Source organism: Lissotriton helveticus, chromosome 7 (assembly GCF_964261635.1).
Source record: "Lissotriton helveticus chromosome 7, aLisHel1.1, whole genome shotgun sequence".
In the NCBI taxonomy this organism is placed as follows: Eukaryota; Metazoa; Chordata; class Amphibia; order Caudata; family Salamandridae; genus Lissotriton; species Lissotriton helveticus.
Genome location: NC_136068.1, coordinates 1866820190 through 1866845483, shown reverse-complemented (window position 1 = coordinate 1866845483; position 25294 = coordinate 1866820190). Strand labels below are relative to the sequence as shown.

General features: G+C 45.4%; 1 protein-coding gene across 1 annotated transcript in view; it reads left to right on the top strand.

The window, feature by feature from the left end:
- Positions 1 to 25294, top strand: part of LOC144770848 (putative DBH-like monooxygenase protein 2) — a 138202-nt gene that overhangs the window by 90438 nt on the left and 22470 nt on the right. Inside the window, exons 10-12 of the mRNA XM_078655628.1 lie at positions 21276 to 21335; positions 22942 to 23072; positions 24449 to 24554. Coding sequence (XP_078511754.1) covers positions 21276 to 21335; positions 22942 to 23072; positions 24449 to 24554 — 297 coding nt within the window. The remainder of the gene's footprint in view (positions 1 to 21275; positions 21336 to 22941; positions 23073 to 24448; positions 24555 to 25294) is intronic.

The following is a 25294-nucleotide window of genomic DNA, read 5'->3' as shown; positions in this document are numbered from 1 at the left end:
CCTGAACGGGACTGCGAGAACCAGCAGGCTTTGCTGCCTGACGCTGTGTGCCTCTTCCCGCCCTCCCACGCCGGACTTCAAAACAGCGGCTCGCGTCTCCCGCTCCGCTGGTGCCTCTCGTGGTGGTACAGTGGATTGGAGCTTCTGGGGCAGTGTTTCTTAACTGGCGGGACTGCGAGGACCAGCAGCCTTTGCCGCCAGACGCTGTGTGCCTCTTCCCGCCCTCCCACGCCGGACTTCAAAACAGCGGCTCGCGTCTCCCGCTCCGCTGGTGCCTCTCGTGGTGGTACAGTGGATTGGAGCTTCTGGGGCAGTGTTTCTTAACTGGCGGGACTGCGAGGACCAGCAGCCTTTGCCGCCAGACGCTGTGTGCCTCTTCCCGCCCTCCCACACGCCATATATCTTAGACCACGCATCCCGCTTCCCGGTACGCGCGCGGGCGCGCGCCTGGCGAAGCCTGGGCCAAGGGCGGGCCCGTTTAAGCCCATTGTAGCCCAGAGGAGACCGGACCGGGACACCCCTCTTTCATCCGGTGTAACACTCATTCTAACTGTCCAGAAGACCTGTAAGTACCTATTTGGCTGAAGGGCAGCAATACTAACATGGTCGCGCGCGAAAGCAGTAGCAAAACTGTCATTTTGAGTGGGAATCTAACAGGAAAGCTTGATAATTTTATAATCAGAGCCAACTCTGTCATTGACCAGGGGATGCTTTTAATGGAGCGCCGACTTTCTCAAGATCTAGCCAATGCTAAAAGATCTTCTATGGGCCATTTTGCAAATGCTCGCACACCAGAACCAGGCAAGCAAACACTGATGATGTCCCTCTGATTGTTCATAGTCCACCTATCTCTCAGGACCAGGGCCATATCTCTTTATCAGAGCAGCCCCATCTATCAGAAGAAATAGAGACTACCATTGCATCAACTATGGCTAGCTCTCCTGAGAGACCCAATATTTGGCAGTTACGAGAGAGACTTGAGGGGGCGATGCCCAAGAGGAAACGGGGTGCCGCTATTGGTGCTGGAGGTAGAAAACCCAAACTTGCCAATGGTAACGGCAATAGTGACATAACATCTAAGCAAAAGGAGTCAGAAGCCCCCACCTTTATGGACACTCATGCCCCACCAACCCTGTCTGCAACTCGTGTCGGAGCATCTTGCCAGGGCCCGATCATTTCCAGTGGCGAACTAGTGGCAGTGGAAGATCATCTTCTTGCAAAATTGGGTGTCCTATTAGGTTCTTTCCTCCAACCACTTGAAGCAAGACTTACACAGATTGAGCAGCAGCTCTCCAAGATTGAACAAGTGTCACTGGAAACTGTGGACAGATTGAAGGAAAATATGTCAAATTTGGGTATTGCACAATCGAATGTTGCACAGGGGGGGATTGTTGTAGACAAATCAACCCCCCTAGAAGCACCCCCTACTCCTAAAGTACCTACTGTAAATCAGACTGCACTGGTGGCCACACGCACTAATGCTCTGAGGGAGGGTACCTTAGTACAGTCTAAAGAGGGTGGCCAGGCTCTCCCTGCTAGGGATTCGCCCAGGGAATATAGAATCGATCTGCCCCCTGAACCAAGCCCTTATTTGGTAGTCCTGTCCGGGGTCCCCGAAATATCTAATCTGAGTCTGGAATCATTTATGTCCCTAAAAAATAAAGTATCAGACTGGCTCAATAAAAATCGACCACTTCCCCCCCACATCACATGTGAAATACTGATGGTGCGCAGGCTGTTGTGGGTGGGGCATAGGCCAAAAACTATAATTGGTGATTGCGTGCTGGTAAATTTCAAGGACCCACGGACTGTGGAGCATATTTGTAATTGGAGATACCACAGTCCAAGGGCTAATATACAACCACTTCCACTGTCATAATATTATCCCCCAACCTATTTGCAAGATTCTGAAGCTGAATGGACTCTAGTAGAGCATCGAGGCATGGGTAGGATTGAGAGGGGTTTGCACGCGCAACCATACGCACCAAGCCAAATACTTACCCAACATAGCTATAGTAGCCTGGAAATGGTCGATTGACTTATGCACACCCGGGCGGAAACTTATGCTACTACCCAAAGAAAGAGCAAGGCTAGTTCGGGGGGAGCGGTTGGGCTAATCAGTAGTAATTTGGCTAGTGATAATGCGGATCCCCGCCCCTCTATTCAGGGGATTACCATAGGCACCGGTGATGACCCACTCGGCAGTACCGCGCCAGTCCGGTCACTGGAGTCCCATCAAGTACTGATTAATGAGGGTGCCCCAACAGGGAGCCGTGTCACAAGCGAGGTCGCTAGCAAACTAAAATATTTGACAATATTATCATGGAATGTGGCAGGCCTACCCAACAAATTGCCTTGCCCTGAGTGGGGTTCTTTTGTAGATAAGACTGACAACTGCCTCTTTCAAGAGTCTTGGGCCAGGGAAGAACAAATGAGAGTGGGTTTGCTGCATTCCATGTACCGGCTCATTGGGGGGGAAGGGGCGACCGTCAGGGGGCCTCACCATCTGGGTTGGATTGCACCTGGGCTGTATGGCCGAGACTGTGACCACCCACTCGGACGATGTCCAGTGTGTAGTACTGAGGTGGCCCAAATCCTTTAAGCTTGCTATCGTGAATGTTTATTCGCAACCAGTAAGCGTAGCCAGCGATTCAACCACTATCGAAGAGCTGTTGAATTTCTTGTACTCTATTGCTAGCGATACCCATCTCCTGATAGCGGGCGATTTGAATTGCCACTATGAGCCCCTACAGGGAATGAATGAAGGTGCTCATATGGCGGAGGATGACTATTGGGCCATCCTCCCAAGTCAATCTCCATTTCCCAGGACATGGTCCCCTTTAGCGATCCAGATAACAGCCCTAACTTTAAACCACTCTATTAGGGCCTGTAAAGGTCGCACTCATTCTGATACTTCATCAAGGTGTACGTTTATTATGGTCGAGACGCGGCTGTGGTCCAAGGTTATCGACTTTGAGGTCATTACTAGGGTCGACAGCGATCATAACGCTCTAAGCCTGGAGATGTTTTTCCTGGTCTTAGAACAAATGTATTGGCAGACTCCGAAGATCTAACAGATCGATCTATATTGTCAAATGATGGACGTAGGGTTAAGTGGGAAAAGATAGTGGCGTCCCCAGGCAAAGTATCTAAATTATACAATTTAATTCTCCCCCTGTTCGTGTAGGTTGATGCTTTAAACTCAAAACTGCCTCCCGATTCTAATGGAAAAATGCAGGTTCTGCATATGAACCTAGTTTCCACCCTAGTCGCTGTTTTTAATCCACAGGTGTCCAAACGGAGAAAAACGGTCCCTTCATGGTTTAATGCCGCATGTTGAACGGCTAAGTCAGAGCTGGTCCAGGCCCTAAAGCTTGGCAGCAATAAACCTGTTATTCGTGCTAAGAGATTGCACTATAAAAAACAATGAAATACGCCAAGCAAGAGTGGGATCTTGATAAGTGGACTAACTTATCCTGTGCCCTAGACCAAAGGGATGCTCTCAGATTTTGGTCTATAGTCAGCACAGACTGCGGAGAACCAAAATCTGCCATTGAACCAAACATCGAGGCAAATGTCTGGGAAGACCACTTCAAGGCCCTATACTCAGGAGATCTAGGTATGGAAATGACGCCGATACTTCCAGCTCTAAACGACCAGCATGACGACCTAGAATTTACCTTAGAGGAAGTATGGCATGCAATAACCAAACTCGCAGCGGGAAAAGCCGCGGTTCTTGATAAATTGCCGGGAGACCACTTCAAACATCAACCTGGGATCTGGGGCCCGTACTTTTGTATTGTCTTCAATGCAGTCCTGAGGGGCATGGAGGTTCCCTGTACTTGGCTGGGAGCAGAGATAGTGCCTATTTTCAAGACAGTAGCTGGATATCGAGTGGTGATTTATTCCCTTAGAAATACGACGAAGCTGGTTCAATTGTTTTTCGAGTTGGCCTTGAATTGAGCGCCCAATTTAAAGTGGCTAAAGGATTAGTTATACCTTCATTGCTCTTCTGTCCATGGTGCAACACATGTCCTGATGATGGTCTCGATGAACTGTACTATATGAGACCGAAACGTCAACGCAACGACACTTCTTTGTAAATAGTATCAGCATTGATTGAACTGTAATTTTGTATATATTTTTGCAAAATTATTGTATATATGGGAGATATGTAAATACTATCCATATTCAATACAAAAGTGTCATATGGTACTGTATATTTTGAGAAACTGAGGAAACAGTATACCTTTTTGTTGCCAAAAGTGGATTGATATATGATGGATATACATATTCTTATGATTTAAGATGAAAATGATTGAATAAAATTAATTGATATACTGTATGTATTCCTCTTGGATATTATACAATTCATGCTCACTACAGTGACAAAATCTTCCAACTGTGAAGGTAATTTTGAATAATACGCCTAAGGAACATATCTTTTGTGTTATTTTCAAGAAGAGCTCTCCTCTGCTCCTGGCCAACTACAGGCCCATCAGCCTCATCGATGTCCCGCAATAAATGTTTGCAAGGCTCATCCTAGATCGCCTACAGGACAGGATGGAGGAGCACGCAGTCCTCAGTCTGTACCAAGCGGGGTTCAGAAGGAACACTTCCACTGTGGACCAAATCTTCCGCCTAATATTACTATTCTGGAAAACGGCGAAGATAGAGGGTGGTAGCCTCTACATGGTGTTTGTGGACCTCCGTTCTGCTTTTGATTTAGTGCCCCGTGGGAAACAGTGGACCGTGCTTCAAAACTTGGGTGTCCCACAACAACTTCTAAAAGTCCTGGTGAGGCTGCACGAGGGGAACTTCGCACAGGTCAGATGCAGGAGGAATGGGGCGCTGTCACCAAGATTCCCCATTGGCAGGGGGGTCAGGCAGGGGTGCGTATTGGCACCTACCCTGTTCTGCCTCTACGTTAAGGGCGTAATTTCACATCTGGACAGTGTCCCCAATAGCGATGCACCAAGGTTGGCAGGGAGCAGGGTGCCAGCGATTATGTTCGCAGACGACACCCTGCTGCTCTCGAAATCTCCAAAGGGGATTCAGCGGGTGCTGGACGGCTTTGAGGATTTCTGTAGATGCCGTGGTCTGGAGATAAATGCTGATAAAATGTAATTCATGATCTTCAACCCTCCGGCATCTACTCGTCCGAACCCTAGATTGGGCACAGTGATACTAGAAAGGGTAGCGACCTTTGAGTATTTGGGGGGAACCATGAATGAAAATCTGTCATGGGGCCCCCAACAAGTAAAATCTCAAATGAAACTGGCCCAGCTTGCGGGGGGAATTCTCAAGCTCTCCTACACGTCTACATACAAACCCAGTAAACCACCGTTGGAGATCTACAAGACTCAGGCGAGGGCTGCAATTTTGTATGGTGGGAGTTGTGGGGGCATTCATGTAGGCCCGAAATTACCAAAACGGAAAATACATTTATTAGACAGTTATTGGCACTCCCACAAAGTATCCCGCTAATACCTCTAAGGTTGGACTTGGGCCTGAGACCTATTGCAGCCGAACTAGCACTTAAACCCCTTAGGTTCTGGCATAGGCTCCAGAGAACGCCAGAATTGCTGAACTACAGGCTAGAACTGAAGGAAGTACTAAGCAGTAATAGTGCAATAAAAATACCCTGGCTTAGGTTCCTAAAACAGGAATTCTTAAGACTGGGATTGCCTGACATGTGGTATGACCCGGAAAGGAGCTGCCAGGAGGTTTCGCGAAAGTCGCTTACAAAGATCTTTATGGATGAGAAACTTACTGCTGTCCTGTCCGCTCCTAACGTAGGCACCCTAACTAATTCTTTTTTAACATTAAAATATTTTTATTCCTTTGAGGTCTTCTTGGATGTCATTTATCCTATTGCATCGAGGAAACTTTATCTTCAATGGAGATATGGTACTCTACCCTTAAGAGCTTTTACGAGTAAATGGTCAACTATTTCCATTAAGATTTGGCCAGGGTATAGGTGTGACTTAGAAGATGAACTCCATGTATTGCTCTTTTGTCCAGCCTACAGTAAACCCAGGAAGTATTGGCTAGTACCTCTCTGTAAAAATTTGGGTTTAGTACAGTGTACATATGCTTTTAGAATTTTAACAATAGATACGTCGAGGCATATAGTATTCGCAGTTTCTCAGTTCTTGCTGGCTATGTGGACCAAACGTAGACGTTTGATTACTACCGAATACTAAAGTCTTTTATACGGCAAGATTGTTTATTGTAATCATGTTTTACTCTAGTATGAATGATTTTATCTCTAAGGTTACTATTCTAATGAATTGTGTTACCAGCCTTGTATTGGTTTTTATTCTGTACTCTTTTTAAGGCAAAAAGCCGAAATAAACTAAAGATTCCTTGATGATGATGATGATATCAGTAGTTCTAGAGTATATCTTCTATGCATCTTCAACAAGTTTTTCCTCATTTATACTGGTTACCCTGCATGTCTTTACTAATCTGTTGCTGTCACTTAATATTCAACACAGCAACCATATGGTGATAGTATCACAGGGTATTTTCTGTCTATGCCACTCGTCCTCTGTCTCCCCTTACCTGTCCTCTGAGTTGTGCACCCTCTACTTGCAACCATGGCCATCATATGACGGTGGTCAGCAGCTGAGTGTACACCCAAATAGTGTGGAAAGGGGCATAATCCAATCTTTAGTGAATGTCCTGCATCCACATTTCTCTATATAACACTATTAAAGTTTGTTGATGTTAGTTATTTTCACAGTAAGAAATAGAACAATATAACTGTATAGGGAAAATGAAAAATGACACCTCTGATTGGCTTTATAAAGAAAGAAACCATTAGCTAGTATTTAGTTGTATATTTGGTGTCTCATTTTTCAGTAGAAACATGATGCTAGGGTAAAAATAATAAAAGAATTTAAGTCTCATATGGCTGCAAAAAAAGTCTCAGATAACACTGGCAAATTCTGCATGATCATAAGTTTGGACTGCTTTTTCAGATGATTTTTACGGAGACAGTAGCTTGTCTTATGATGATGCAGGAGAAAACTCATTGGTCATCTTTTAAAATATGGATACCATTCTTCAAATGATTTGGCAATTGATATATCTGACCAGGAATAGAATAATGAGGTTGATTCAAGACACTTTGTTTTAGACTGAAGTGGACATTGGTTACAATGAGTAGACTGAGGATTCTCACATTGGATATGTGTCAATTAATAATGTCACATAAACAAAAACAGCATAATGAGCCAGATGATGTCCAGTGTCCCATTAGTAATTCATTATCTAAGAAATTGATTTGAGACCAGACTGGATAGTCCTTTTGGAGTAAGAAATCGTGCTGTGTTGGTCTCTAAAAGGTACAAGAAAGTTCCTTAACAGCCAAGAAAATATCAGACAACTTGTCCAAATTATCTGTTTATTTTTAGTAAGACTATTTGGGTTGTAGTGTGCTATTGTTTTGGAACATGCTGAATGAATCTGAGGCAAAGGGGTACCTCGAGTGTTTGTACCTGATGGAAGAGGTATACAAATTCTAGACTTTTCAATGCTTAATTTTGTCCCTCGACTTACAAAAATGTATTTCTTGCTTGAGGAAGACTGACGACTGTTTTGAGCTGTGACTGTCTTGAACTTATGTTTGGTTTTGGCTGAAGAGAGTTTTAGCTATATTTGGTGTCTCATTTTTCAGTAGAAACATGATGCTAGGGTAAAAATAATAAAATAATTTAAGTCTCATATGGCTTCAAAAAAAGTCTCAGATAACACTGGCAAATTCTGCATGATCATAAGTTTGGAGTGCTTTTTCAGATGATTTTTACTGAGACAGTAGCTTGTCTTATGATGATGCAGGAGAAAACTCATTGGTCATCTTTTAAAATATGGATACCAATCTTCAAATGATTTGGCAATTGATATATCTGACCAGGAATAGAATAATGATGTTGATTCAAGACACTTTGTTTTAGACTGCAGTGGGCATTGGTTACAATGAGTAGACTGAGGATTCTCACATTGGATATGTGTCAGAAGTGCAAACAGGATTTATTCACCTATAAACATGTGTGGTTACCATGTACTATAAGCACACACCAAAACCTGTTCAGGCGTCATGAGGCACACAGGAATTCTGTGTCACAACCTTGGGGATTGACTTCTTTCACCACTGATGACTAGGCTGTCCTTGTATGAACTCTGAAAACTGAGCAACATGTACACTCCTTTAGTTGTTCATTAGGAGAATAGTAGTGCAAACATTTCAAGTTTCATATGGGAGATTGGTGTGGGGTTAGAGACTCAGAACACAATTGCTCCCAAGCACCTCTAGCCAAGAAAATATTGTAACTTGATTTATAACAAGTACTTTAATCTACAAGCAATACAATACTACACAAACAGATTGTGTGTGATACAAGAATTACTAACAACTACAAGATTAACTAGCAAGATATGGTATTATTAGCAACTACAGAACATAGTGCACCCCAATGCAGTTATAACAGTTCTGATTATGCCGCATGACTTTGAAACTGACAGCTGGCTCATTACCTGTGTGACTGCTGCAGAGATGGATCAGGTTTTTAGGTCTCTATCTGATTGCGGCTGCTGATCACAGTTTTCTCTCCATCTGTCCCCGCCTTCTCTCAGATGCCCGTACATAGAGCAAAGTAGTTGTTTTTCATTTGTGGCCCTTCAAACACTGGTCACAGGTCCAAACACAATTCTCTGTGCTAATGGTGCCCAACCTAGGAGTCTTTAGAAGTAGATTCAGTTGGGGGCCTAGAAGTTACCTGCAGCTAGTGATTCAGGATGCTTGAGTCATGGAAATGTTGGAGATGCTTAGAGGGCAAATGCCAAAGTGGTGCACATGCAAGTTCTGGGCATGGCCTTTAGCAAACTGGCTAAGTAGCCTCAACCCAATGCTTTTTGGGGAGCTGGATTGAGCCCTAGGAAATGTAGCTTGGTCCATTGCAGCAGAGATCACCACTGTGACTTCCCTGAAGTTGCCATTTACAGTGTCAACTCCTCTAACATCTCACAGGACAGGGAGGTCTGTGAAGCATTAAGGTCCATTTGGGGAAGCCGGGGCCATGCACTCAGTGAAAACTATGAAGAGCTGATCTCGCCCTTAGCTCCTCAGTGCAGAGTTCTCTGTTAGTACATCATCAGCTCCTCATAAAAGCAGCTAATGCTGGAATCTCCCCTGGGCAGTATGTGCTTATAGAATCACGTTCATAGGCTACTCATTAAAGGCAGGTTTCTACACTACACATAAATCCTTGTACTCCAGGATGATGTCCCTTGACCTGGCTCTGAAGCTGCCTGTCAAAGACAGCCTCCCTGGATCACTGAGGTTTCTCACATACCCTTTGGGGTGTTGGCTGAGCACTGGTCAATGAGAATGTGTGGACCACAGTGTAGGGGTGTTAGATGCCTCCCCTGCATTGATGCTGGCAAGGCTTATGCTCTGGGACTTCTTCTAAGTGGATCTGCTAATACGTGTATACCTCTCCAAAAGCATTAATATTGTATTTGTTTTATTCAGACATTTTAGTCATTAGCTCTTTGCAGCAGTCATGCACAGGATTGCGGCCTACTCCACACTTTCGTCATCACATTTGTTTTACGCATGCACAGTTTAGTTTACCACTATTCAGTAAAATATAACTAAATTAATTAATATTTCCCAAACCAGGGTAATCAATCTTAGCAGGTTTTATTACGCAAGACCCTGCTCCATCAATTATTTACAACAAAATTATTATTGGTACTAATTTACCTTAAACAGCTAACAACCTTCGACAAATCCAATAGTCCTGGCTGGTTTTAGATGTATGTCAGTTGGTATGTTATATGAATAGAAGCAAAAATGAAAGCATCGAAAATAACTGTATGCTGGTTGAGTAATCCACTAAAAATATCACAGAAATAAAAAATTTAGATCATGTGTTTAAGTCACTACCTTAATTAGACAGGCCACACCCCTTTTTAAAGACCCTCACTCTTTGCATCCTACTTAAAACCCTGCATCCAGTGCTCCCAATGCTTCACCAGTGTTATTCTCCAGGGATGTATGTTTTCCCATACTTGTCATGCACTTCTCCGATGCTGTCTGAAGCCCCCTCTTCTTCCTGCTCTATTCTGTTATTCTCTTCTGGTGCTCCCCACTGCTCCTTCTTCTCGTGTTCTATTCTGTTATGTTCCAGTGCTCTCTGTTGCCCTCTCCTTTTATGGCCTCATCTAGTGGACTGGGCGACCCACTCCTCTTCCCCCTCTTTAATAGCACTTCCTTTTACACCCTCCTCTGTATGCTCTCTTCCAGTACTGTGCTCCGCCCCCTCTGCTTTGTGATCACCAACGCTGCTTTCTCCTGCCCCCTCTTCTTCACATTCTTCTTCAGAGGTCTTCTTCGGGGGTCTCCCTCATGTTTTCCTCCATTGTTCTCCACCCCCCCTTTCTCCTCATGCTCTCCTCCAGTGCTTTCCACTATCTAATCATCATGCTCTTCTTCGGAGCTGTCTGTTGGTACTCTCTTCTAGCGCTTTCATCCAGTGCTTTCTTGCATTGCTCTACTCCTGTATTCCTTGCTTCTCTTCCTCTTCGTGACCTGACCCCAGGACACCCCCACGCCGTACGGCCCTCCAGCTGTAGGCGTGCTCTTTGCCCCAGCGCCACAGGTCCGTCCCTGCCTCGGTGCCCCCTCGCTGCCGCTCGCGCTACCTCCTCCGTTGGTCTCCGCATTTTCGTCGCATTTTTGTCATTTTGCTGTAATTGTTTAATTGTACTTCCTCTCTGTTAACTGTGAGTTTTGTGCCATTTCCTTAGGTTTGTACCCACTGGTGTGGCCCCCCTCTCCCCACTTACCGCTTCCCGCCGCTGCTCCCTCACGGCCCCGCCCCCTTCTTCCTTCTGTTACCCCATTGGCCGCCCCGCTCCCGCCTCCCAGCTGCTCCTCCCTCCCACTTCGCCTCATATGGAGACCGCACGTACGCACAGCGGTCACGCGCAGCGGGTGCGCCGATTGTGCACCGAAGGCATGCCAAAGGCAAGCCCGTCTACGCCCGTCCGCGCCTGGACCGCGCCCAGTGCCAGGACTCCTGGTCCTCGACGATTCCAACCCACCCGAAGAACTTACGACACCACCACCCTCCACGCACTCAACGCCGGCCGAAACACCGCCTGCTACCAAGCCACCCCGAGGCGCAAACACGGACCCTTCACCTGCCAAACCTGCCAATTCACCTGCCTCAGGACCTGCCCGGTACCCGCCAAGCAGAGCACCAGCAACAACCACCTTAGGTGCATCCTGCTCCACACCCGCTCCGTCCACAGGCACGCCGTGTAACTCTGGAACCTCCTCGACACAACATCACCAGACGTCGCCTTCCTCACGGAAACCTGGATGAAAGCTTCCTCAGCCCCCGACATCGCCATAGCCCTCCCGGAGGGCTACAAGATCACCCGGAGGGACCGCGTCAACCAAACCGGAGGGGGCATCGCCATCGTCCACAGAAACACCATCCACATCACGACCAACTCCGACGACACCCTCACCGCCGCCGAACACCTTCACTTACAGATCCACACAGACCCCAAGACCACCCTCAGAGGCACCCTCATCTACAGACCCCCGGGACCACGCACACAATTCAGCGAAGCCATCGCAGACTTCGTCAGTCCACACGCCCTCACCTCCGCAGACTACATCCTCCTAGGGGACCTCAACTTCCACCTGGAGAACAACAAGGACTGCAACACCGCCGCCCTGCTGGACAACCTCACCAATTTTGGACTCAAGCAACTGGTGAACACCCCCACCCACTACGCCGGTCACACGCTTGACCCCGTCTTCTCCTCCAGCAAGCACATCTCCTTCAGCCACTCCACCGGACTACACTGGACAGACCACAGCTGCGTCCACTTCAACTTCAGGAAAACCACAACCCACCATCACCCGCAACAGGTTCCCCGCAGAATCTGGAGCAAGATCACCGCCGACCAGCTCACCACCTCCCTCAGCCAGAACCCACGCACCAACACGACGGACCCTGACAAATCAGCTCGCAACCTCACACAGTGGCTCACCAACTGCGCCGACGAACTCGCACCACTGAAGAACCCTCCCAACAGACCCGGCAGCAGGAAAGCCTCGTGGTTTACCAACGACCTCAAAATCTCCAAGAAAACCTGCCGCACCCTCGAGAAAGCCTGGCGCCACAACCAGACAGCAGAACACATGACCGCCCTCAAGAACGCCACCCGCAAACACCACCAGCTGATCCGCACTACCAAGAAGACAGCATTCAAAGAACGACTGGACAACAACACCCACAACAGCAAGGAGCTTTTCAGCATTGTTAGAGAGCTCTCCAACCCCAGCGCCTGCAACACCGACATCACCCCCTCGCAAGACCTCTGCGACTCTCTCGCCTCGTTCTTCCACCGTAAGATCGCCGACATACACAACAGCTTCGGCGCGCTGACCACGCACCCAACCACCGCACCTACGCCTCCCACCACCACCCTCTGCACCTGGACCCCTGTCAGCACCGAAGACACCACCCGCATGATGAACACCATCCACTCCGGCTCCCCTACTGACCCTTGTCCACACCACATCTTTAACATAGCCGACTCCATCATCGCACCCCAGCTCCGGAACATCATCAACAGCTCCTTCGCATCCGCCACCTTCCCGGAGAGCTGGAAACATGCCGAGCTGAGCGCCCTCCTGAAGAAACCCACCGCGGACCCCACGGACCTCAAGAACTTCCGCCCCATCTCGCTCCTCCCCTTTCCAGCCAAAGTCATCGAGAAGACCGTCAACAGTCAACTCTCCGCCTTCCTCGAGACCAACGGATCCCTCGACCCCTCACAATCCGGCTTCCGAGCAAACCACAGCACCAAGACCACCCTCATTGCAGCCACCGACGACATCAGGTCCCTGCTCGACAACGGGGAAACGGCTGCCCTCATCCTCCTGGACCTCTCAGCAGCCTTCGACACCGTATGCCACCGCACCCTGATACAACGCCTCAGCAACACCGGAATCCAAGGAGCTGCACTGGAGTGGATCATCTCATTCCTCGCCGGAAGAACCGAGAGAGTTCACCTCCCCCCGTTCCGATCCGCGGCCACCGAAGTCATCTGCGGCGTCCCGCAAGGATCCTCACTCAGCCCCACCCTCTTCAACATCTACATGAGCCCTCTCGCAGACATCGCCCGCCAACACAACCTCAACATCATCTCCTACGCTGACGACACCCAGCTGATCCTCTCTCTCACCAACGACCCCGCCACCGCCAAAGCCAACCTCCAGGAAGGAATGAGAGACGTCGCAGAATGGATGAAGATCAGCCGTCTGAAACTGAACTCAGACAAGACGGAAGTCCTCATCCTCGGACCATCTCCCTCCGTCTGGGACGACTCCTGGTGGCCCCCCGCCCTGGGCAGTGCACCCAAACCAACGGACCACACACGCAACCTAGGCTTCATCCTGGACTCCTCCCTCACGATGACCAAGTGAACACCGTCTCATCATCCTGTTTCAATACCCTGCGCATGCTCGGAAAGATCTTCCGATGGATCCCCACCGAAACCAGGAAGATGGTCACCCAGGCCCTCGTCACTAGCTATCTGGACTACGGGAACACCCTCTACGCTGGAACCATAGCCAAACTCCAGAAAATACTCCAGCGCATTCAGAACGCCTCAGCACGACTCATCCTGGACATCCCTCGTCGCAGCCACAACTCTGCCCACCTGAAAGACCTTCACTGGCTCCCCGTCAGCAAGAGGATCACGTTAAGACTCCTCACCCACGCACACAAGGCTCTCCACGACATGGGCCCGAAGTACCTCAACAGCCGCCTCACATTCTACACACCCACCCGCCAGCTCCGATCCGCCAGCCTCGCCCTCGCCTCCGTCCCACGATTTCGGAAATCCACCGTCGGAGAAAGATCCTTCTCCTACTTGGCAGCCAAGACATGGAACTCCCTCCCCACTCACCTACGGCTGACCCAGGACCATCTCTCCTTCAGGAAACAACTCAAGACCTGGCTGTTCGAGCAGTAGCGACCCCCCCCCCCAGCGCCTAGAGACCCTTACGGGTGAGTAGCGCGCTATACAAATTCTGTTGATTGATTGATTGATTCGTTCTCTCCTCTAGTAATCCACACTGACTGTTCCGGATAGTTTTTTCTCCAGTGCTCTCCTCTGCCACCTCCTCATTCAGCTCTCCTCTAGTGCTCTCTGCTAAAACCTATTCTTTGTTCCCTCTTCCAGTTCTCCTAGCTCCTCTTAGTAACCTTGTCATGTTTTCTCCCCTAGAGAGCTTTAGTCTACACACCATGATCGATATTTACCTTTTAATTTCAAGAGGTGAAAATATAATCTGTCTATTTGTGCCTGCCTCTGTGCGGAGGTGTAGGGAAACCAGTTGGGAAATAAAGGCAACTCATGCTAATGCAGTCAACTCCACAGGAGGTTTCTGGGGTACTCAGTTCTCAAATAGTGGCAGATTAGGAGACCCAGGCACAAGGAGAATAGGATTTGCTCAAATTCAAATAATTTGGCAAACTAGTCAAACTCAAACTGCAATGAGTGGTGCAAGCTCCAAGAGCTGTAGCTTCCATGCCTAAGCATATTTGTAAAACAGACCACGAGACTGGGTGTTGTCTCTCACAAGGTTGTAGACAATGAGTTCCAGTCCAGTTCTTTAAATCTCATAATTTTAGCAGCCTTCAGTCTGATTTTGAATTTTCCCATTGTTGGCAAAACATGAGCACAGAAGCAGAAGTTAAAAATGTGATTGACAAATAACTTATAATCTACCCATATGGGAAAGCTGGGATTATATTCCTTTTCTCCTGGTTCCACTGTTTTTACCCTGCCCACTAGTCCCCAGCCTATGTGGGGTAGCTCCGATGGCACGGTGAATACACTGCCTTTCTCAGGCAAATGCCACTATTTTGGAGGCCATGTCTACATTTATGTTATAATGGGTATTACTAGCATGTTTAGATAATGGTAAAGCTGGAATTTAGAAGTTGAGTTTCCCATTTCAACAGCTAAAATCTATCCACCGGACCACATCGAGCAGTGGTGCCAGCCCAAACCACTGAATTGAGGGGTGCCATGTTAATGATATTTTTTATAGCTTTCACTACATAAATCAGACCCTGTTTTGCAGCACAATTAAAGCCTGAATAAGAGCATAAATAGAGCATGGCTACTGAATGTTTTTCTTTGGGCTCGGGCTGTGCCGTTGGTGGATAATGTAATGTCCCATTGGTTTCCCAGGAACAAGATACTATTTTATTCCAAGGGATCAAGAAAGGAAGGGTGAAAAGTTTCAGCATCACCCAAAAAGGAATGACAACATATTTAGCATTTGAACCAACTAATTTTATCAACACTTACAGAATAGATGAAAGTGTGATACAGTAATGGGAATCAAATCAGAGGCACAATTTTAGCATTTAATAGCTCACATAACCTTGCATATTGAATTGTCACATGCCATTTGCACACTGCCGCACAGAGAGATAAATATTTAGGGGGAACATTGATCATGATGTGTCATTATTCACTGGTCATCACACATACTTTCCACGGGCACATGGGAATAATCCAATCAACTAGATCGCTAGCTGCTGCTGTTTATGACGCTATTTTGTGCAGCACGGAATGGACACACAGATGCATTTCATGCTAAAATATATCACCAAATGCCAGCTTTTGTTATCATGTAACTTTGTGTAATTCTATCAAAATTTCACCAAATTAGGATCCAACTGTCGTGGAGGCAGTCGAAAACATGTCTCTTTGCATTGAGGCTTGTGCTGCAGCCGGGAAAAGGGCCACAGCACAACCCCTTCGCCATAGGCATGTTTATAAACATCCCTGCACCCTGTGGCAAGCACCATGTGGTGCCTGTCACATGATGCAGGGATGTTTAGGGGGCACCATAGTGAAGGGCCACAAGGGACAGGGGCCATGCTAGGGGCCCCAGTAAAATCCTTTCCGCCAGCCTTTTCACGTGGAAGAACTGACATGAAATGGCTGGTGAGTAGGTGGATCGTAATCTACCAAGGTGGTGCCCCAGAAGGCACCGCCTCCTTTGTGGGGAATAAAATCCGTCCATCCTCTGAGACTGTCAAAAAATGTTGGTCATCGCTGGGGCAATGAGGTCCAACACACGGTATTGTAATGCTGTGATCTGACCGGGGATATAGATGGCAGTGGGACCGGCACTGACAGCACATTGGTGTTGATATCACTGACATTGTAATCAGCCCCTAAGTGCTTTGTGTTGTTTATGTATGGAAATTAGTAAATGATTCTCACCGGCAGGGAGAAGTTCTGCTGTCATAAGTTTTAAGACATTGAACCACACAAAATATTGGAATTTTCCTGAATGTTGGATAAGAGTTACATTTTATTTGCCTAAAAATGTTGAAAGTAACTTCATCCCGGGTGAATACCATGCATGTTATGTCTCGTGCTCTCACAAATCAAAACCTTACTGCATGAGACCAAACAAAGAAGAAGTGCTAACTTAGCAGAAAGCACCTTTCGAGACAGGTTTTACTTACTTTGCCAAGAAGGACAATATTTAAAACGGTGTTAATATCCCAATGGGAGTATTATCTAAGTCCTAGAGGAAGACAAAGACAAATACATTTGTGTAAGTTCCTAACTAAGGGCTATTCTCCCACAGAGCTACCGTCAATTGGAATATGTCCTGCTGAAATAGCAGATCAAAAGGTGTTTGCTCACCTGTAAACCATTCCTTGGCCCATCACAGCCACCAGAAAACTCAGAATACTGACAATATCTGACCCCACGGGATTAATACCCCTTTGCACACACCCATGTAACCATCTGGACCATGGTAATTTATACCTCTTTACTGTTCCATCTGTCCATGCTCTGGAAAGGGGGTATTGAGCTTATGTCAAAAGGCCAGATACTTTCCAAAGCTCCCTGTAATCCTCCAAGCCATCAGATGTAATGTACCCTATGACACTAGGTGATGGGGATTCCTTAAGGGATCCTGAAGAATACCTGGGCAATAATGTAGATGGATTGAAAAATCCCAGGAAAGTTCAATCAGATCTGGATACCATATCTGATCTCTCCAAATCGGAGTTACCACAACTAGATCTGCCTCATTGTCACCTTGTTTGTTTCGAAAAGTGGATTATCATCAAAAAAGGGTATCCCTGCTCTTTGACACAGTCTTGCAGAAAAGCATCAGTGGCCGTTGCATTTAGATCTGGTCTCCAACTAAAAGATTTGGAACTCAGATGGTCCAAGTCTGAAGGCAAAATGGTTAACCAAGAAGGATCCCCAAAACATAGATATTTGTTTAAAAAGAGATGAATGCAGCTTTGAACACTAAAATCCTAAAAAAGTTAGGACTGTCAATCCGCTATTGTTTTCAATCTCCCCAGCAGATATTCTGCAGTCAATGAGATACTTTTGGATCTCCTTCTTCCCAGATGATTGATGGAGTGCCACATTGTCCTTCTAGGACAGTGGATTGAATGTTGTCCCTGGTCCGACACTGGACTGCAAAAGAGCCATCAAGCAGTTTTGTCCACTTATCTCAGAAGAAGACTATATTCCTCCTGTGGAAAAATCTCCACTTTAAGCTCCCCAGCCCTCTGTGTTGGCATCCATTTCATTAACAATAGTTGGTCAGGATCTCTCTTCCATTCCAACCATTCTTGTTGGATACCCACCACATCATGTCTTCTCTTGCTTCCTGAGAAAGGGATACATTCTGAGAATAAATCAGTCCTGCCTGAACTTGACATTTAAGTGGCACACACATACCTTGTAATGCTATTTAAATGCCCTAGATAACTAGAAAATAATTGGTGTTTTTTTCTGGCAGCAGCAGAAATGAGAGGAGGCTGTCATTACGGTACATTACCGTGCGTAGAGTTTTAGGTCTGGCTTCACAGTGCTAACTTAGAAGAATGCACCTTTCGAGACAGGTTTTATTTACTTTACCAAGAAGGACAAGATGTCAGACGGTGTAAATATCCCAATGGGAGGAATATCTAAGTCCTAGAGGAAGACAAAGCAAATACATTTGAGTAAGTTCCTAACTAAAGGCAATTCTCCCACAGGACTACCATCAATTGGATCATGTCCTGCTTAAATAGCAGATCGAAAAGTGTTTGCTAACCTGTAAACCATTCCTTGGCCCATCACTGCCAATAGAAAACTCAGAATACTGATAACATATGACCCCACGGGAATAATACCCCTTTGAACACACCCATGTAACCATCTGGACTATGCTAATTTATACCTCTTAAATGTTCCAATTGTCCATGCTGTGATAAGGGGGTATTGAGCTTGTGCCAGAAGACCAGATACTTTCCATAGCTCCCGGTAATCTTCCAAGCCATCAGATGTAATGTACCCTATGACACTAGGTGATGGGGATTCCTTAAGGTATACTGAAGAATATCTGGGCAATAATGTAGATGGATTGAAAAATCCCAGGAAAGCTCAATCAGATCTGGATCCAATACCTGAGCTCTCCAAATAGGATTCACTACAACTAGATCTGCCCCTTTGACACCTTGTTTGTGTCAAAAGGTGGGTTATCATCAAAAAAGGATATCCCTGCTCTTTGACACAGTCTTGCAGAAAAGCATCTATGGCCGTTGCATCTAGATCTGGTCTCCAACTAAAGGATCTAGGAAGCTGATGGCCCAGCCTGAAGGCAAAAAGGTTAACCAAGAATGGTCCCCAAAACATAGATATTTGTTTAAAAAGAGATGAATGCAGCTTTAAACACTAAAATACTAAAAAAAAGATGGGACTGTCAATCCGTTATTGTTTTCAATCTCCCCAGCAGATATTCCGCAGTCACTGAAATACTTTTCTCCAGACAAAATTCCCAAAAACCCCATGACAAATCTGCTAATGTTTTGGATCTTCTTCTTCCCAGATGATTGATGGAGTGCCACATTGTCCTTCTAGGACAGTGGATTGAATGTTGTCCCTGTTCTGACACTTGACTGCACAAGAGCAATCATGCAGTTTCAGGCAATTGATGTGTCCACTTATTTCAGAAGAAGTCTATATTCCTCCTGTGGAAAAATCTCCACTTCAAGCTCCTCAGCCCTCTCTGTTGGCATCCATTTCATTAACCCCTTCACTGCGGGGGTAATTCCCCCCACGGTGCGGGGTCCGCTGCACAGCTGCGCTCGTGACGAGCCCAGCTCGTCATGACTCACAGTGGAGCTGAATAATTCTTCCGCACAGGTGGGGAATTAACCGTGTGTGGGCGGGCCATGGCCTTTATGACGAGCTCGTCATGAGCACAGCTCTACTGTGACTCATGACGAGCTGAGCTTGTCTTGAGCATGGAAGGGGTTAACAATAGCTGGTCTGGAACCAAGGATCTCTGTTACATTCTGAGTATCCTTGTTGGATACTCACCAATTCATTTCTTATCTTGCTTCCTGAGAAAGGGATACATTCTGAGAATGATTGAGTCTTTTCTGATGACATCAGGAACCTCCTAGACAGGGCAGAAACTACCTGAGCTTGACATTTCATGCGGCACACACATACCTTGTAATGATATTTAAGTGCCCTAGATAACTAGAAAGTAATGTGAAGTAGTGTGGCTCATGTGAAGTAGTGTGGCTCACTGGTTAGAGGCGGCAGACCCGAGAGCAGAGGACGACCCGGGACCAGGGTTCGATTCCCGGCGCGGCAGGTTTCTGGACCAGGGTCAGCGGACTCGATAATTCTCTCGCCTCGGTGCCCACTCTGATCAGTGATCACACTCGGCAACTCTGGGCATTAGCTTGCCTCATCTTCACTAACGGCCCCACCAGACCGCCGGGGATGCCTGGTCTCACCCTGGAGATACCCATTAAGGGACCATCTCTCAGGGAAGCCAGGAAGGGTTTCGCAGCGGTCGAAGCGCCTTGGGACCCTACGGGTAAGTAGTGCGCTATATAAATGCCTATACATTTACATTTACATTTACAATGTTTTTGTTTTTTTCTGGAAGCAGCAGAAATGGGAGAAGGCAGTCATTACGGTACACTACTGCACATGGAGTTTTAGGTCTGGCTTCACAGTGCATTCATAAGCCAGGAAGGAACACCTCTCTAATGCAAAGTAATTCAAGGCACCAACACATTTAATGCTTCCTTAGACCTATATAGAATATCTTATATTGAGAGAGCAGTGTGGACTTAGGGGGCACTGTTAAGGTCATTAGGGAAGCTATCATAATCATTTTCAGACATGCACACACACTGTGAAGAGAGGAGGGAGGCATTTGAGAAGGGAGTGGTTTGTAGGGGAAGGAGATATCAGGAATGTGACCTGGTTATCGTTGAGAAGAAGTCTTATAGAAGTGATGGGAGGAGGTAACAGGAATATCAGGTAAAAATGGCCTGGTGCAGGGAGTTTCCACAAGGGTAAACTGTGAGTGTTGTTATCAATGAAGAGTCAGAGAACATGAATTAGGAAATAGTGGGTGGCTCAGGCTGTTTCTAATTTGTCATGAGCTCCTCCACAGCACTAAAAGGAATAGTTCACAGAGGAGTGCAGGTTGCAGTGGTAAAGTAATTTTTGATAGTGGGAAGAGAAGAAGAACTTGGAAAGATAGTGGTGTCAGGGTGAGTCATTCAATAACGAGCTAGGTGAAAAAGGAGTATGAAGCCCAACAGACAAAGCCGTCATGGAGTTTCAGGAAGGGGAGATAACATTTTTCAAGGTTCTCACCAGGAGCCTAATCATAATCTGTTTATTCTTGAAGGTGCTATCAGGAGGGTAGTTTTGAGGAGGGATTATGGAATCGAGAGTAGTTTAGATCCATAGGGAATCTTGACCTTATGACAAATGTTCAGTTCACTATTCAAGAGATCAATCCACAGGGACCTTTTGAGAGAGATAACCTTGAGAGTGGTGTTTAGATTTCCACTCCTCAGGCGTCTATATTTGGACAGAATTAGAGAGTTGGAGGATGTTCTTGCATCAGCCTTATATTATATTTTTGCAGCATTTCTTGAGAGGTTTGGAGGGTAAATAATCATGTAGGATTCTGACTACCATACGATTCAGCTTAAGTGTACATTATTTTGCTATGTATAGTTAGTTATCTTTAGCTATCCACAAAGTTTGAAAAGTTACAAATACAAAAACAGAGAGCACATTTGTGCAGAGCATACTGCAAAGTATAAACCCTGATTGTATAAATGCAAATCAATTGTCTTTCTTTTCTCTCACAGGGTGATGTGTTGCAGGTAGAATGCACCTACAACACCACAAAACGTACCGATGTAACATATGTAAGTTAACTTTGATAATAGTGCTTTCAATCACTAGTTTGAAATTGCTTGGACACAATACTTGCATACATGTGTTCCTTCATCAACTGATAAAGTCCTGCTGTGCCTGCAAGAAGAAAAGGAAATCAGCGTCAAGATCTTAGGTTGTGACAGACAAAAAAAGTTAATACTAGCCCTCAATCTCTGGTGAATGCTTGAATATAACAAATATTTCCTTAACATGGAAAAATCCATTCACTGGCCCTAGAGCCTGGGTCGGTGCTACAATTGGGTCAATATACACAGTTACATTGCCTCAGCAGAAAGAATGTATGCAAGTGTGTTCCCATGTACAATAATGATCTATCATAAACTTTCCTGCTAAGGGAAAGAGAGTACCTGAACAGTAAAATTACATTTTGACTGGGTCTCTAAAAATGTTTCACCTAAGCACTATAGAGGGAAAGGGCAGGAGAAACCATGCTGCAATAAAATGCTCCCATCTTTACTGGGGTTGGTGTCTGAGTGGAATCCTCCTTTCTATACATTCTAGAAGTATTGTGTTTAATATTCTGCCAGCCCCACTAGCCTTACAGTAACAGGTCCGATGACAAACCTTTTCTTTATGACCATTCAATGTTCCTGTTTATTCTTTTTCTTTAGGATGGACGCTAGGGTCTAAACCTCTTTTTGTCACTCTTTCTATTCATGCTCCATCCCTTTCTTCAGAATACTTAACATCCCACACAAGTTATGTAATTCCACCTTCACCTGGCCCCTTACCATATTGTTTATTCATTCAAATATAAAAAAAATTTAAATTACACTAATGTATAATTATATTAGTCAATAATATAGTCACTAATGCCCTATTTAGAGTGGCTAGTGTTCAATCGCTTTGCTGTTGTAAACCCTAGAGGTGAGGGATGGTGAAAAAAAAGTAATGACTCCCAAACCTGGGAAATGACACCCATTGTGTGGGACCATTAGTTTTACACTTATTAACAGTCTCTCACTTTGAAAGTTTGTTTTTCCAAAAATATAAAATGCTTCAAAAGTTTGACGGTCAGCCGTCATGTTTGATGGAGCATTCCATCAAACTTTCACAACATTGACAGGACCCGCAGTGAAAACACAAAATTAGGTGGCAAGAGGACCCTAGGTCTGCAGGGTGGAAAGTCCTATGCCATACCAAGAGACTTATATCTTCCCGCCAAATTCTTAAACCAGGCTGTAAGGATAATATGCACTTTGCAGAAATATGCTTGAAATTCCACACATAGTCCTCCGCTGACCTTGGAATTAATTTCAAGAGGTTATAGCTAAACAGTTCTGCAAATGTCAGGAAGAGCTACATATTTGTATCAGTGAGAGTGACAGAATACCGTTTTGGTCATGGTTTATGTCAGGCGAACAATTTAAGAGGAGTTAACAGGCTAACAGCCCTTGCAATTTGGAGACATGGAACAAGAAGCAACACTTGTCTACAACCACGCACCTACAATGTTGAAGACAATATGTTATCACTTTGTGTGCAGGTAAAGAGTCTACTCACTAATGTGGACATGCACTGTGATAGCTGTACATGACTAATCAGTTTTGTTGTTTTGATTTTGTTTTATTTCAGGGTGGTTATAGCACAACCTCTGAGATGTGCTTTGGTTTCCTGATTTACTATCCCGCGAACCTGATCGCTGAGTGCGCAAGCAACCCAGATTATGGATCACTGTCATCACCTTTTGGATTCAATATATATAGGTATGCCTACATTCTCATTTCCTATGTGATGTAGGTAATCATTGAGGTATTCCTGTCATTTTCTTTACACAACAAGAACACCTTTCATGTAGTTTACAAAGGGTGCTGCAAATTGTTCTGTTTTAGTGTTGACCATATCATAATTGTTATCTCTGATTGTTCAAACTCTGTATTTGAGACATATGCTGCTATTGGTACTAGGCCAATTCAAATCAGCAAAGGCAGCTTTTTCTAGGCTCAACTTCTGTCAAAGCTGCTTCTTCCCATTTGCTGCAGAACTAGAAACCTATGGATCAAGATTACTTATTCTGAAGATCTGATCCGCAACCAGATTCTACAATTGCATCACTGACTTTGAGACCTAATGCTACAGCTCCATTTGTAACTGTACCACCAGCAAAAGGAGAGCGAGAAACTAGATTCTGTAGGAGGAACATATATGGCACCTCAACTGTTTCCATTAAGGCCACTAATACTACTGCACTTTTAAGGAGATAGATTATACTCTGAGGATCTTTCTAACAATGATCACAGATTTACTCAGGGATAGCCAAGATGACTTCCAGGAGACTTTCAATGAAGGCATGACAGTCTTGAACCAAATAATATTAGCTACTGCAGATTTGGCAACCTTTCAATACTACGATGGTCTCACAGAGCAGAGAGCTTATGGGCTCCATTTTTTCATAGATGAAACTAGCTCAATAATAGCTTCAACCTCATTGACTACCACCATTACCACCAAGCTGTAGAAGCTTGTAAACATGGCTGGTTGCAGTCCTAGAATACACACCTTAACATCAAGAATGGTGCCGGTCTGGGCCCAGTGATTGTGAACCATGTGCCAGAAGGTTGTGTCGGAGGGGTTTCCAGACATGTTTCATTGAAATACATATCTGCTCCTCAAGTTCCTCTAGTTCCTGTTGGTAAGATTGATTTCCATTAAGAGATATTGCATCGACATTGGTCGACCAAAATGGCAGGAATTTGAAATCAAGGGATATTGACCACCTGTGGTTCCACAGTAACAGCTTCTTGTGCCACCGCTGTTGTAGAATTTGCTATCTTGTTTTCAGTTGAGGTGCTTCTAGTAATGAGAATCCAGCCATGGTTCATATAGGCCTTTGACTTACTTCTGCTGCCTTCACAAACCAGCACCATAGATAGCCAGGGCAGTTCCAGGGGAAGCGTGGAAAAGCAGATTCTTTTAATGACAGCCCATATCTTCATGATGTGCTATTTGTCTTTATTAGAAGAGTCTCTCTAACTCTGATTTATGTGGGCATCATCATTGTGGGGGAGGACGATAAATACTAAACGAAATTGTGTGTCACAATCTCCACATCCAAACTGTCCTCTCTTTAACTTTTTTTAAGCAACCCTGCTGCACTGAACACGGTATCATGGACACCTGAAAATATTTCGCTGGTACAAAAGGTCACCACAGAATCAACTCAGAATATTGCAATTCTACATTTTAATGTAAGTTTTTCAATTTTCATTTCAGGAATGAGAGAGTTTGTAAGATGTCTTTTAGGGATAGCAATACTGTGACTTGGAGAAATATGCAGAATGCTAGAGCATTTAATATGTGCACACATCTTCAGGTTGAGTAATATGGCATGGACACAATCACCTTTTCCAATGATGCACTTCAATGAGGAGGATAAAGCAACCGTACTACTGCCTCATAATCTGTGGTATCAATTTAAGGCCTCTTTAATATGGAAATACTAGGATATCCACAAGCTAGATTGGACTCTTCACCTAGGATGCTCCCTGTGGTGTGGAAACACCTGTCAGCATGCAGGTCCCCAAAATGGGAACACCTATCTGATAGGGAAACATCCTTTACAACGAAACTTTTACCACGCAGTGCTGTTACAACGCAAGTATTACAACGAAAACCTTTACAACGCATTACACTGGGGGGCGCGCTAGGATAGGGAATAGATTTAATTTACTATCCAACACCTTCCCTAGTGTCCACGGGGACTGGAGTTGGAATAGTAAATTAAACTATTCACTATCCAGCAACCCCAAGTGTAATGCGTTGTAAAAGTTTGCGTTGTAATACTTGCGTTGTAACAGCATGCATGGTAAAAGCATGCGTTGTAACGTCATACATCCATCTGATATCTCTTACAGGCACTGTCAATGTTCAGACAGGCAACAGGTGCAATTGAAGCTTGTCTCACTTTCTGTGCACTGATGATGTTTGT